Source organism: Eulemur rufifrons, chromosome 19, assembly GCF_041146395.1.
Source record: "Eulemur rufifrons isolate Redbay chromosome 19, OSU_ERuf_1, whole genome shotgun sequence".
NCBI classification, from domain to species: domain Eukaryota; kingdom Metazoa; phylum Chordata; class Mammalia; order Primates; family Lemuridae; genus Eulemur; species Eulemur rufifrons.
The window spans coordinates 82,268,915-82,283,055 of record NC_091001.1 but is presented as its reverse complement, the minus strand read 5'-3'; the positions used below and the strand labels follow the sequence as shown (position 1 = coordinate 82,283,055).

General features: G+C 37.7%; 1 protein-coding gene across 3 annotated transcripts in view; it reads left to right on the top strand.

Moving 5' to 3' along the window:
* The window catches only part of DYNC2LI1 (dynein cytoplasmic 2 light intermediate chain 1), a 35,805-nt gene that overhangs the window by 8,225 nt on the left and 13,439 nt on the right, over positions 1-14,141 (top strand). For 2 of the 3 annotated variants that reach the window (XM_069494593.1, XM_069494591.1), the window contains exons 4-9: positions 1,237-1,306; positions 3,798-3,886; positions 9,770-9,956; positions 10,621-10,623; positions 11,529-11,597; positions 12,169-12,246. In XM_069494593.1, coding sequence (XP_069350694.1) covers positions 1,237-1,306; positions 3,798-3,886; positions 9,770-9,956; positions 10,621-10,623; positions 11,529-11,597; positions 12,169-12,246 — 496 coding nt within the window. The remainder of the gene's footprint in view (positions 1-1,236; positions 1,307-3,797; positions 3,887-9,769; positions 9,957-10,620; positions 10,624-11,528; positions 11,598-12,168; positions 12,247-14,141) is intronic. The other variant, XM_069494590.1, reaches the window with a different exon arrangement.

Below are 14,141 nucleotides of genomic sequence, written 5' to 3'. Positions count from 1 at the left end.
GTATAGGGCAAGTTAGATGCTAAAAGACATAGGGAAGGAGAAAAACTTTGAGATTCAAACAAAATATTTAATTCCTAGTGAATCTTTAGTATAACCTTTAAGAGCTCCTTTAAAGATAAAACTGACAAGCCAAAAAATTATATGGAATTAATACTGGACTTCCCTATTTGAAGGAGAAATGTTACCATAATTACCCAGCCTGTAGAAGTACTTAGCCTCTTTCTGGATATGCTACTGTGGTATTTAAATTATTTTTATTCTATTTAATCCACAATTACTTGAACATTAATTATAACCCTTAAGTTTCTCAAGAGTACATTTTTGAAGCACAGTGTTGGTCCTCAAACTATACATTTTACTATTTGTATAGTTTTATATAATTCCTAACTTTCTATACTGTAGAGCATGCCATCAGCTTAAGATTTAGGATTATGATTGGTAGATGTTGCAGGAAGTTGATAATGAAAGTCTTCAATAAATTTTGGAAGATATTTCTCTTTTCCCTTCATTCTAATGCATATTTCTCATAACTTCTCCAAAAACATAAAAAGATGAAATTTGGTCTAAAGGTCATGTTAAAGAAATATCATTCATTTGGAAAAATATTGAAGAATACAAATAATAGAATCTTGGTTTTGTGTAATCCCTTTCACCAACAAAATTGTTTCTTTGAAAGACTATCCACAGTAATCATTCGTTGATTTTAAGGACTTATTGAGGCAATTTATTTGTTTAAAACTCTCACTAGCTAAATGATGTCCATGTTTGTTCTCTATTTAACATAGAGAAGTGCATTAAAATCTTGGATTGATATCCCCATTAAATTAACAGCCCTTAGGTTCCCAGCTCCCCACATCAAGGCTGAGCATCAGCCCAATGTCAGTGCTTCCCGCATGGCCTAGATGTGGAGAGCTTGTGCCCCAACATGACCATCAATGCTGCTGGCACCATTGCCTTCTCCACTCTCCCCTACAGTGCCTATAGGGGCTGCTGCATCGTGCAAATGCCATTATTGACCTCTGAAGCTGCCTCTAACATCCACTAAAATGGATTTTTGAAGGTTTATTTATTTTTTATATATATAATTTTTTATCATTTTTACCTCAGAGCTATTACACAAGGTAACCTCTACTAATAAAGTTTTTAGGAGGAAGCAAAAATGAATCAGGTAAGGTGATAGCATAAGAAACTAATATCCCTCCCATAATGGTAATACTATCTGCCTTTATTGTACAGAGATGAGCCACCAAAACCAACCTTAGCTTTGGAATATACGTATGGAAGAAGAGCAAAGGGGCATAACACAGTGAGTGTCTTTTTAAGTGATATTGCTAGGCCTGGAGATGGGGAAGTAGTGATGCTGACTTCGTTTTACATTTTCCATCGTATCTTCAATCAGTAAACTTATCCAGTTGTATACTTCATAGTGTGTACTGTTAAACTTCAAATGCAATTCAGCAGATATGAAGCCAACCCAAACTGTGAAAATATTTTAGACTTCTCATTTGTTATATCTCAAAATGCTGGAATAAGATTCCTTTTTAACTTTATTGTACAATTTTTGGGAATAATATTGTGAGTTACTTGCTGTCTTTCCTTAAAATCTGCTAAAAATATGAATTTGACCTATAGAATATTTATGAAAATATATTGTTTAAAAAATATATGTTTAAAATCTAAATTATTAGCATTTTTAACTATATCTTGAAGTTGGTGGTACTATCTGAGACCACAGGCCTTACTTGATTATAACCCTGTTTTTACTTGTTTTGGTGTCTCTTCAGAGGAAGGTTATAAACTATTCTGGATAGAGGGAGAGTTTATAGTGTATATTGAGCAGGGGGCAGGGGGGGGCTGGTGGGGGGAATTCCTAAACAGAACCTTTTTAGAGTTCTCACATGAAAAGAGGTAATTTCTTAATTAAAGTTTGGCTTATGGAAGAACAATCTAGAACAGAGCATCCCATTATTTCCATAACAAAGCAAAATTTTTATACATTGATCTAGTTCAAATGTTTGCTCATTAGACAATATATTAATATAAAGAGTTGAAACTGCCTGTAGTTGCTTCCTGGATTTACCAGCGAAAGTTGGTTATTAAAACTGTGAAATTAAAAAGAAAAGAGAAAACATAATATATTTGAGATGCAGGAGAACTTCATTTTGGTGACTCACATGAATTTCGACATGAGTGATAAGCCAAGAAATGTAATTATACTTTTATTGGAAACTTTAAGACAGCTTTTATAAGCTTAACTTTTGAGAAGAGCTTTAAAAACTTCCCTTCTTCAAATTGTGAATTGAGGGAAATATGAAAAATTATTTTTCCCACAAATAATGATTCAGTATCAACCACAAAACAATAATTGTAGAGATTACAAGATGAGAATTTGTCAAAAACACAAAATAATGTATATTCATTAAAAATTTGCCTCAATGACAATCTGTCCCTTCCAGGTTCATGGTAGATATATAAAAACACATGTGATTCTTTTTCACCTATTTTTCTCTAAACTTTGTGCTATCAAGTGGGGTATTCTCATATTCATTCTGGAAGCTTCATGTCTTTCTCAGATTTAATATCCCTTAAGAGTTCTAAATAGAAGCAATTTGTCGGTTCCTTAGACAATTTTGATGGCTTGGAGGCTCTTCAACGTCAGGGCAGAAGCAGAAATGCCGTTAGCTAGCAGCTCAGGAAGGCTCTCATGGAATGGATGGTTTTATTTCTGAACTTCTTGGCTGCCTAACCCTGTCAATCCCCTATTATTTTGAGAGCCCTATAAAAAGAGAAGCAGTTGTTTGGTCTCTTGTTCCTACACATTTCACTTATTATTGTCAGTGGTAGCCTGTCAGATTCCCCATGGGATCAGGCCCAGATTGCCTGCTTATACTTTTGCTCAGGTAATCCTCATCCGCAGCCAGTACTGCCATCTGTTCGTCTGCTTTCCTCATGCCTCATCTCTGTGTCTAATTCATTTTGTGAGCTTCTCTCTTCCTAAATCAGAATGTCTTCCTATTCAACTTTTTATCTATCTAGAATTAGAAATGTTTTCAAAAAAATAACATCAAAGCGTTCAACTGGTTAATTTTATTTAAAATTTGCATAAATGTATGCTACATATGATATTTATAAAATCGGGGTACTAGGCCGGGCGCCATGGCTCATCCCTGTAATCCTAGCACTCTGGGAGGCCAAGGCAGGCGGATCGTTTGAGCTCAGGAGTTCGAGACCAGCCTGCCTAACAGTGAGACCCTGTCTCTACTAAAAAAAAAAAAAAAAAATAGAAAGAAATTATATGGACAACTTAAAATATATAGAAAAAATTAGCCAAGCATGGTGGTGCATGCCTGTAGTCCCAGCTACTCGGGAGGCTGAGGCAGTAGAATCGCTTGAGCCCAGGAGTTTGAGGTTGCTGTGAGCTAGGCTGACACCACGGCACTCTAGCCCAGGCAACAGAGCGAGACTCTGTCTCAAATAAATAAATAAAAATAAAAAAATAAAATTGGGGTACTGTTTATGTCTTCTATTAAGGTGTAACTAGAATTAAGGCATTTATGTACACATATAGACAATATATTCATAATGTGTCATCTTTGTTCTTTAGAATAGGTGCTTTGTGCATTTTTGAGGGATGGGATAGAGAAAGGATAAAGTTTTAACTGCCAAGAAAGGATTAATTAAGGACTACAATATTTTGGATCTATAATTATTACTGGCAGGTGCTAGTGATTTATGAGAAGTACTTAAAATTCAAAAAATCAAAAATTTTTAATATTAAAAAAACCCTGTTTTTTCAGCCAAAAGATATTGCACACTTTTGGGAATTGGGTGGAGGAACTTCTTTATTGGACTTAATCAGCATACCAATCACAAGTGACACCTTACGGTAAGTGAGCCAGCTCCAGGAAGAGCTGTAAGTACACAGTAGTGTCTGCAGGAAGAATATGAGTAGGATTTTGTGAGTCAAAATTTTGGTGAGACAGTTTTATGTTGCTGAAGGCTTATGCCCACTTCCTTTGTATGTGCTTAAACTGTAATGCTTTCAAAGAGGTTTTCAAAGAACAGATCCTGGCCTGTGCTGAAGTGAGATAGCTGGCATTCCCGCTAATAACATATTTTGCAAGGCTGCAAACAAAAAAAATATGTCAAATAACACTTGAGCAAATAAATTCATTTGGCAAAAATATATTGAAAAGCTTAACTCTTTCTAGTATCCATCTCAGTGTGAGTTAATTCAGTGCTGAGTTTTTTCTTCAGCTGGGTATTAAAAGTCTACTTTTGAATTTAATGTTAATTAATATTATTGAAGTTGTATCCAAAGGAAGACTGTGTTGGAGGAGAAAGAAAATCTCTCTATTTGCTGACCTTAAAGAAATAGAACCTAGGGGAAAAACCTCAAAACCCTTGAGTGGTATTTTCCTGACAATAACTCCCACGTGTTGGCTAAATCCTAAGTGGAAAATTGTGACATTTCTCACAATGTTCCTGGGAACTGATCTTAGCCAAGAAAAACAAAAATTTTTAAATCTAAAATATCTTATTCTTGTCAGAGTTTAACACAAACTATTGCTGCTGCCTGGATCAAATGCAAAGGGCTTGGCAATTATTTGTTACATTTTGGCCATTAAGCTCCTTAGAGTATGGAATTATTTCTTGTTAATAGGACAATTGTTTTTCCAGAACTGGCTGGAAGCAGGTAATGTTGGCTTTATTTGTCTATTGATTTTGTTTTTCTTTTAGTGAAATATAATTTACTTTCTTTTACTTATTACAAAAGTGATATATACGCATATAGAAAACTTGGAAAAATACTGAAACATATAAAGAAAGTAAAAGCACCTAGAACCACGTAAGAAATAAACACTATTGATACGCTGAGGTCCTTTGTTCCTTCTCCACTCCTGCTGCTTCGCTTGACCAGCCTTAAAAAAAAATATGTTGAGGTATTTCTTTCAGTCTTTTTAGTGTTTGTGAATATATACTTTGTACAGATTTGGGAGATATATATCTAGATATATCTATATATCTGTATATATATTTTGATCTTGCTTTTTCATTTTCATTTTCACCTTTTGCCTATGATGCTATTTTTCAGAAACATGAAATTTTGTAGGTATATGGTTTTTCATTTGTCCCTCTTTAATGGAGACAAAGAAGCAAAGCTGCCTAGGAATTAGGATAGTTCATAGTTCGTGTGGTGAGGGAGAGCGGGGAACAGCTGAAGGAAGCCAAGCGGCCGGTTAGGCTGGCCAGAGGCTGAAAGAGTAAAAATGCAGAGGCCAGCTCTTACCTGGGTTGTGAATTGGCTCCTGTTCTGGCCCAGACTTGATACGTTACCTCACTCTCCTTCTCTAGGCCCAAGAGAGTTCCGGCCTGACGAGGTAGTGGAAATTTCTGCAGAAGCCAAATCTTTGCAAGGCTTAATACCTCATTTTGTGAGGTTTCGGTTTTCCCTTCCCTGGATCCCTAGGACAGCTGGAGCCTGCTTTAGGAGAAAGGAAGGGTCAGGGTTATGATGAACAGAGGGAAACAGAGCCGTAGGCCTGGGTCCAAAGTAGGTTGCTGAGTGGTTAAAGAATTCATGGAAAACATTTCACTCTTAATGCAGTTGCTAATCTCAGAGTGTTTTTTGACTGGAATTAATGTGACACATAATTTCCTTGTGTTGGACAAAGCCCAGCAACTTGAGACAATAGTATTGCCAAATACTATTAGCTACCGTTTATCTTTGAAGTAACTGTTTCTAGAATTATAGATGCATTGAACATTTCCACTGACTTTAGATAATTTATAATAGAGCATTTCCTGTGGTCTGATTCCCTGTTTTAAAAGTTTATTTAAAAAACAATTTTTTTTAGCTATCATTTGCTATGAAATAGGTAAAAAAGTAACACAAGTATTTCCAATGTACTGTAAATAAACATTTTGATCTTGGAAAAAAATTGATTAATCCATTTGTCTTTTGCTTAAAACAAAGTTATTTTTCATTTAAAAAATAATTAATTTTATATTATATCCATTTTACCACAGTAAAAAAAGTTAAACCATGGTCATCTTTTCTTTCAAACATAACCATACTAAAACCCTGAAAATTAAATTAAATTAGTTTCCTAACTATTAAAAATGTAGATATTCTATTACTTTACAGTTAAGCAAAAATGTTTATGAGCTTATTAAAACGACATAGTTATGATTGGCTAGGTAATATAATAGCACAACAATTTTTAGAAAATGTTAATAATATGTAAAAGACTGCTTTCTGAACTTAGACCAACAGTATAGCATTTAGTTACTGTTTTGTTTGAATGAAACAAAGTAGCTGGTTTGCTTGAACTAAATAAAATAATTAAGTAACATATATTATGATTTCTGCTATACCTTCTAGCAGAATATTTGCCCTGTTGATCAAGGATATATTGGGCCATGATGATGGTTCTACATACTTATAATAACCATTTTCTAAAATACTTCTAAATTTATATTTGTTTGGTTTTTATTGTGGTAAAATACACATAGCATATAACTTACCATTTTAGTCATTTTTAAGTTTACAGTTCAGTGGCATTAGGTATATTCACATTGTTGTGTAACCATCACCACTATCGATCTCCAGAAATTTTTCATCTTCCCGAACTGAAACTCTGTACCTAACTAAACAAAATCTCCCTGTTTTTCCCTCCCCTACCTCCTGGCAACCATCATCCCTACTGTTAGGTCCAGAGCCAAGAGGGAGACACATGAAGCCTCATGTGCAGCAAAATGCTGTTTATTTTGAACGTCTGGGTACAGATGGGTGGAGGCTGAAAAAGGCATCCACGAGAGAAAAGGGAAGAGCTCTGGGTTTTATAGAGGGTTTTTCTGGGAACAGTAAATAAATTCTTTTCAAACAACCAGGAGGGATAAGGAAAGAAAGTTCCCCTTTTGCATTTCATTCCCTTATCTCCCTGGGGTCTGGCAAAGGCTACATGCCTAATACACTCCTAGGAAGGGGAGAGCGGTGGGTTGTAGTTCGTTTGGATGGAAGTTTGGGGAGGGTGAATTCTTGAAGCCTAGCACCTACTTCCTTTCTCTCTAAACTTGACTATTCTAGTAACTTATATAAATGAAATCATACAATATTTGTCCTTTGTTATTTTTTTTTTAATAGCCAATATTTATTGAGTATGAGTTTTAGGCATTGGTTTAAGCACTTTACATCAATTGTTTTGTTACCTTCAGAAAAAACATGTCCTTTGTTATTGATTTATTTCACTTAGCATAATGTCTTTTATGTTCATCCATGATGTAGCAGAATTTCCTTCCTTTATAAGGCTGAGTAATATTCCATTGTGTGTGTGTGTGTGTGTGTGTGTGTATGTGTATGTATAAACACACACACCACATTTTGTTTTTTGGGGAGTTTGGGGTTTTTTTTTTTTGTTTGTTTGTTTTTTTGAGACAAGGTCTCTGTTGCACAGGCTAGAGTGCAATGGCATGATCATAGCTCCACTGCAGCCGCAAACTCCTGGGCTCAAGCAATCCTCTTGCCTCAGCCTCCCACGTAGCTGGGACTATAGGCACATACCACTACCCCAGCTACTTTTTTTATTTTTTGTAGAGGTGAGGTCTCCCTAAGTTGCCCAGGCTGGCCTCATACTCCTGGCCTCAAGCTATCCTCCTGCCTTGGCCTCCCAAAATGCTAGGATTACAGGCATTAGCCCAGCCCCACATTTTGTTTATCCATTAATCCATCCATGGACATTTGTGTTGTTTCTACCTTTTGACTACTGTGAATAATGCTGCTGTGAACATTGGTATACAAATATGTTTAAATCTCTGCTTTCAGTTCTTTTGGGTATAGTCTCAGAAGTGGAATTGCTGGATCATATGTTAATTCTGTGTTTTATTTTTTGCAGATCTGCCATACTGTTTTCTACAGCAGTTGTACCATTTTACATTCCCACAAGCACTGCACGAGGGTTCCAATCTCTCTATATCCTCACTAACGTTTGTTATTTTCTAGTTTTTTAAAAAAATATTTTGCCTGTAATCCTAGCACTCTGGGAGGCCAAGGCGGGAGGATCACTAAAGGTCAGGAGTTCGAGACCAGCCTGAGCAAGAGCGAGACCCCATCTCTACTAAAAATAGAAACAAATTATCTGGCCAACTAAAAATATATATAGAAAAAATTAGCCGGGCATGGTGGCACATGCCTGTAGTCCCAGCTACTCAGGAGGCTGAGGCACAAGGATTGCCTGAGCCCGGGAGTTTGAGGTTGCTGTGAGCTAGGCTGACACCACGGCACTGTAGCCCAGGCAACAGAGCGAGACTCTGTCTCAAAAAAAAAAAAAATACATTTTGACAATAGCTATCTTAATGGGTATGAGGTGATATATTATTGTGGTTTTGGTTTACATTTCCGTAATAATTAGTAATGTTGAACATCTTCTGATATGCTTATTGGCTATTTGTATTTGAGTTCTTTGACTTTTTCTTTTTTTTTTTTTTTGAGACAGAGTCTCGCTCTGTTGCCTGGGCTAGAGTGCCGTGGCGTCAGCCTAGCTCACAGCAACCTCAAACTCCTGGGCTTAAGCCATCCTCCTGCCTCAGCCTCCCGAGTAGCTGGGACTACAGGCATGTGCCACCATGCCCGGCTAATTTTTTCTATATATTTTTAGTTGGCCAGACAATTTCTTTCTATTTTTAGTAGAGACAGAGTCTCGCTCTTGCTCAGGCTGGTCTCGAACTCCTGACCTCGAGCAATCCACCTGTCTCGGCCTCCCAGAGTGCTAGGATTACAGGCGTGAGGCACCGCGCCCGGCCTTTTTTTTTTTTTTTTTTTTTTAATAGTGACAGAGACTCATTCTGTCACCCAGGCTGGAACTCGTGGGTTTAAGGGATCCTCCCACCTCAGCCTCTCGAGTAGCTGGGATTACAGGCACTAGACACCACACCCAGCTAAGTTTTTTCATTTTTTGTAGAGATGACATCTGGCTATGTTGCCCAGGCTGGTCTTGAACTCCTGGCCTCAAAAATCCTTCCACCTCAGCTTCCCAAAGTGCTGAAATTACAGGCATCAGCCACTTGCCCATTTTTTAAGTCGATTGTTTGTTTTTGTTGCTCAGTTTAGATTTATGTTTGATGTGCATGAGTAGAGTACAGTTGCATGTGATGATGGTGGTGGTATATCTGGTGGTCAGGAGTGTGCTTTCAGAAAGGCAAAGTGGTATAGCAGAAAACCATATAACGTTGTATCAAAATACCAGTTCTACAACTTACTAGTTACATAAATCTGACCCTCAGACTTCTAATCCATAAAAGGACATTATAACACCTTCTAGAAAAGGTTGTTGTGAAGATTAACTAGTTAGTTCCCTAGCAAGGTCCATTTGTAAATCTATTTCCTTCTCCTTGATTGTTGTGTTGCTGCTTCTAATCATTATTTTTGCTTCCCTTCTTCGGAGCACATAGTAAACTTGGATCTAACATGGTATTGTCAGACCCAACTGCTTGCAGCTTCTTTGTTTGAACTGGATTATTTTTAGTTCAAACAAAAACCTCTGTGCCAATATTGGTTATAACACTTAAATATCACTAAAGAAAAGTGTTGGAATAAACAAGGATGTAACTTTCAGATTTTTGTTTTTGTTTTTGTATTTTTTGTCTTTGAATAATGCGATGTTATTTTTCCCCCTTAGTCTATAGTGTTGTTATTCTTAGATAAATTCCTTACGTTAGGGTTTCAAAATAGTAATTGAGTCCTTTTTGAAAGATGTTTTTATTTCTTTAGGACATTCTCCATTGTTCTTGTTTTGGATCTTTCAAAACCTAATGACCTTTGGCCCACCATGGAAAATCTACTGCAAGCCACAAGGAGCCATGTAGATAAAGTGATGATGAAACTGGGAAAGATAAATTCTAAAGCAGCTTCTGAAATGAGACAGAAGATGTGGAGTAGTATGCAGAAGGACCATCCAGTGAGTTGCTATTGGGATTATTCCTGGAATACTTAGCCCCATATAGTTAATGGTAACATTGCAAACAACCTCTTTAGATTTTTATGCATGACTTGAAATTCATTTGATGTAGATGAACCTGTTCACTGGAAAATTATAGCAATTTAATAAAACATCAGTAAAAGCAAAATAAGGAAAAAGATTTCTGTTGTCTTGTTATGAAACAGAAGAATCTGAAAAAGGGCAAAACATTTTATGAGTTGTCTCTTTAAAAGCTCTCACCCTTTTTGAGGAATTAAAACCTGCATTTCTGCCCATGCAGTAATCAACAGGGCAAAGGAGTGTTCTTTGTTCTTTGTTTTCTAGTATCTTAAACCATGGGAGGTGGCTCAGCAGAATTAGCCGGACAGAAACCATGAGATCGACTTCATCGGAGATGCTATAGTTAAATAGCAATAGCTTGAAGCTGAAAACCCTTTTAAAACCCTGTATTTCTGTTTGAAGAGTGTACAATAGTTCTTTAGACTTCAGTCCCCAACCCCTGAGACACCAGGGCACAAAACATCACCTGAGCTCTGCCTCCCCACAATCCCTGCCCCCACCCCTACCCCCCAACCCCCTGCCTCTGTGGAAAATTGTCTTCCGTAAAACTTAGGAGCCAGGCTGCACAGCAGGAGGTGAGCAGCAGGTGAGCTTCATCTGTATTTATAGCTGCTCCCCATCAGCTCGCATTACTGCCTGAGCTCTGTGCACCTCCCCAGCTCCCACTCCCCAATTTCCCCCCATCCTGTCAGTGGAAAAATTGTCTTCCAAGAAACTGGTCCCTGGTGCCCTCTGACAGGCCAAGGTGGGAGGATCTCTTGCGCTCAGGGGTTTGAGACCAGCCTGAACAAGAGTGAGACACCGTCCCTACTAAAAATAGAAAAATTAGCAGGCATTGTGACATGCCTATAGTCCTAGCCATTCAGGAGGCTGAGGCAGGAGGATAGCTTGAGCTCAGTAGTTTGAGGCTGCAGTGAGCTATGAGGACGCCACTGCACTCTAGCCCAGGGCAACAGAGCAATATTCTGTCTCAGAAAAAAGAGAGAGAATCTGCCATTCTCCTCATTTGCCAGCATATTAATAAACTTCTCTTTCCTTTTACTCAAACCACTTGTTCACCTTGGGGACAAGTACCGAACTTTTGGTAACAGACATCTACTGTGATTATTATGGCATATTACACCAATCAAAGAAATAGAGTTTTAAAGTAGTAGTTTGATATTGATTTTATAATCTCCTTTTAATGAATATAAAAAACCAGACTGTATCAAACTCACCTGGGAAGGACTAGATGAAGCTACAAATGTAAGCAAAGAGCGTTTTAGTAGCTTTCGTTGCCATTCTGTATTTTACATTCAGTGTCTGTCACATATTCAATATCTTTTGATCATCTGACAACTTAAGTTATAAAGTTGCTGTGATGATAACACAAGTTCTTTAAATGCAATCATGAACATCATCATCTAGAAAGCTAAGAACAGCATTTATATTGCCCAAGGTTTATAAGAATGTGTTTTACATAATAAATCAATGAAATATATTTATTAACAGGATCGTGAATTAATTGATCCATTTCCAATACCTCTGGTCATAATTGGAAGTAAATACGATATTTTTCAGGTAAGCTCTTCCACTTCTAGCTGGTTTGTTGTGTATGCATAGTTATGCTTTTATGGGGAAGGTACAAAAATAATGATGAAATAAGAAAATGACTCTGGGAGGCATAGGGTAAGGAGTCACACATCTTAAAGATTTTGGAAAAGAAGATATAGTTGAAACAGAAAATAGGTAAAGAAAATGAATACTGTGGTTAAAATGGGGATAAGGCACAAGACTTAGAAAATGAATCTTCAAGCCAGTCATCAACAAATAGGACTTATTTTCCAACTTTTAAATTGAAGAAAATTAGTTCCTCTGTCTTTACTTGTCAGAATGTTTGGGATATTCCACAATATAAAATGTGTGCTTATATCTAAATTCTATTGAGTTAAACAAACAAAGATCTGATAGCTGTAGCTCTTGAAGGCTGCAGCTATTGTTCAGCTCTCTCCAGAAACAAATATCAAGGTAATGGAATCCTACGCCTCAGGATAGGTTTAACAAAATAAACAATCTATTTCTACATTTAATAATTTGCATTTTCATGATACAGATATTTAGTCTCTCTATTTGTTTTTTCTTTTTTCTACAGGATTTTGACTCTGAGAAGAGAAAAGTAATATGCAAGACACTTCGATTTGTTGCACATTATTATGGAGCATCATTAATGGTTTGTACATTTCCTGTCCTTCGGGCTTGAATGGATAGTACCAAATTTGGAAAAATTAGCAACTGGATTCACAGCTATGAATAATAAATGCTTTTGCTAATACACATGGTCCCCTCCTTTCCTTTCCCATTGTCAAAGACCGCTTCTTACAGAGCATTTGCTAATGCATCCACAGAATATATACTGCTAGATGGCCTACCCTTTCTTTGGGGCAGAAGTTCTAAATTGTTTATCTCCATAAACCCCAATCAAGCTTAAAGAGATAAATTGGTGATCTATTTATTTATTTTTAGTTTCCCCTTAAGAATTAGAATGTATCGACCGGGCGAGGTGGCTCACGCCTGTAATCCTAGCACTCTGGGAGGCCGAGGCGGGTGGATCGCTCAAGGTCAGGAGTTCGAGACCAGCCTGAGCAAGAGCGAGACCCCGTCTCTACTAAAAATAGAAAGAAATTATATGGACAACTAAAAATATATATATAGAAAAATTAGCCGGGCATAGTGGCGCATGCCTGTAGTCCCAGCTACTCGGGAGGCTGAGGCAGGAGGATCGCTTGAGCCCAGGAGTTTGAGGTTGCTGTGAGCTAGGCTGACGCCACAGCACTCACTCTAGCCTGGGCAACAAAGTGAGACTCTGTCTCAAAAAAAAATAAATAAAAAATAAAAAAAAATAAAAAAAAGAATTAGAATGTATCCCCTTGAAAGATAAACAAACAGGCCGGGTGTCGTGGCTCACGCCTATAATCCTGGTGCTCTGGCAGGCCGAGGCAGGTGGATCGTTTGAGCTCAGGAGTTCGAGACCAGCCTGAGCAAGAGCGAGACCCCATCTCCACTAAAAAAATAGAAATTATATGGACAACTAAAAATAGATATAGGAAAAAAAAAATTAGCCAGGTATGGTGGCGCATGCCTGTAGTCCCAGCTACTTAGGAGGCTGAGGCAGGAGGATTGCTTAAGCCCAGGAGTTTGAGGTTGCTGTGAGCTAGGCTGACACCACGGCACTCTAGCCTGGGCAAGACAGTGAGATTCTGTCTCAAAAAAAAAAAAAAGAAAAGAAAAGAAAAACAAACAAAAACTTTAACAATGTGTTGTTGTTAATTGTTTTTACTTTTAAAAAGTACTATTTAGGCCATGCTTGGTGGCTCCCATCTGTAATCCTAGCACTTTGGGAGTCCCAGTGGGGAGGATCGCTTGAGGCCAGGAGTTTGAGACCAGCCTGAGCAAAGAGACACACATCCCTACAAAAAAATAGAAAAATTAACCAGGCATGGTGGCATGTGCCTGTAGCCCAGCTACTCTAGAGGCAAAGGCAGAGCAGGAGGACTGCTTGAGCCCAGGAGTATGAGAGAGCAATGAGCTATTATGAGGCCACTGTACTCTAGCCTGGGTGACAGAGTGAGACTTTGTCTCTAAATAAATAAATAAAAATTTAAAAAATAAGAAAAGTGCTGTTTGTTATAGATGTTGAAAACATGAATTCTGAAGTCATGCTTCCTAGGTTCAAATCTCAGGGCAACTATTTACTAGACATGTGATTTTAAAAGGCAAGTCACTTAATCTCACTTAAGCCTTACAGTCCTCCATGGTAAAATGGAGAAAAATAGCACCTTATTCATACGGTTGTGAGAATTAAAAGAGGGAATACATGTGAAATGCTTAGCACAGGGCCTGGAACAAAGTATTACCCAATTAGGCTGAGTGTGGTGTCTCACGCCTATAATCCTAGCACTCTGGGAGGCTGAGGTGGGTGGATCACTTGAGGTCAGGAGTTCAAGACCAGCCTGAGCAAGAATGAGACCCCGTCTCTACTAAAAATAAAAAGAAATTATCTGGACAACTAAAAATATATACAGAAAAAATTAGCCGGGCATGGTGGCGCATGCCTGTAGTCCCAGC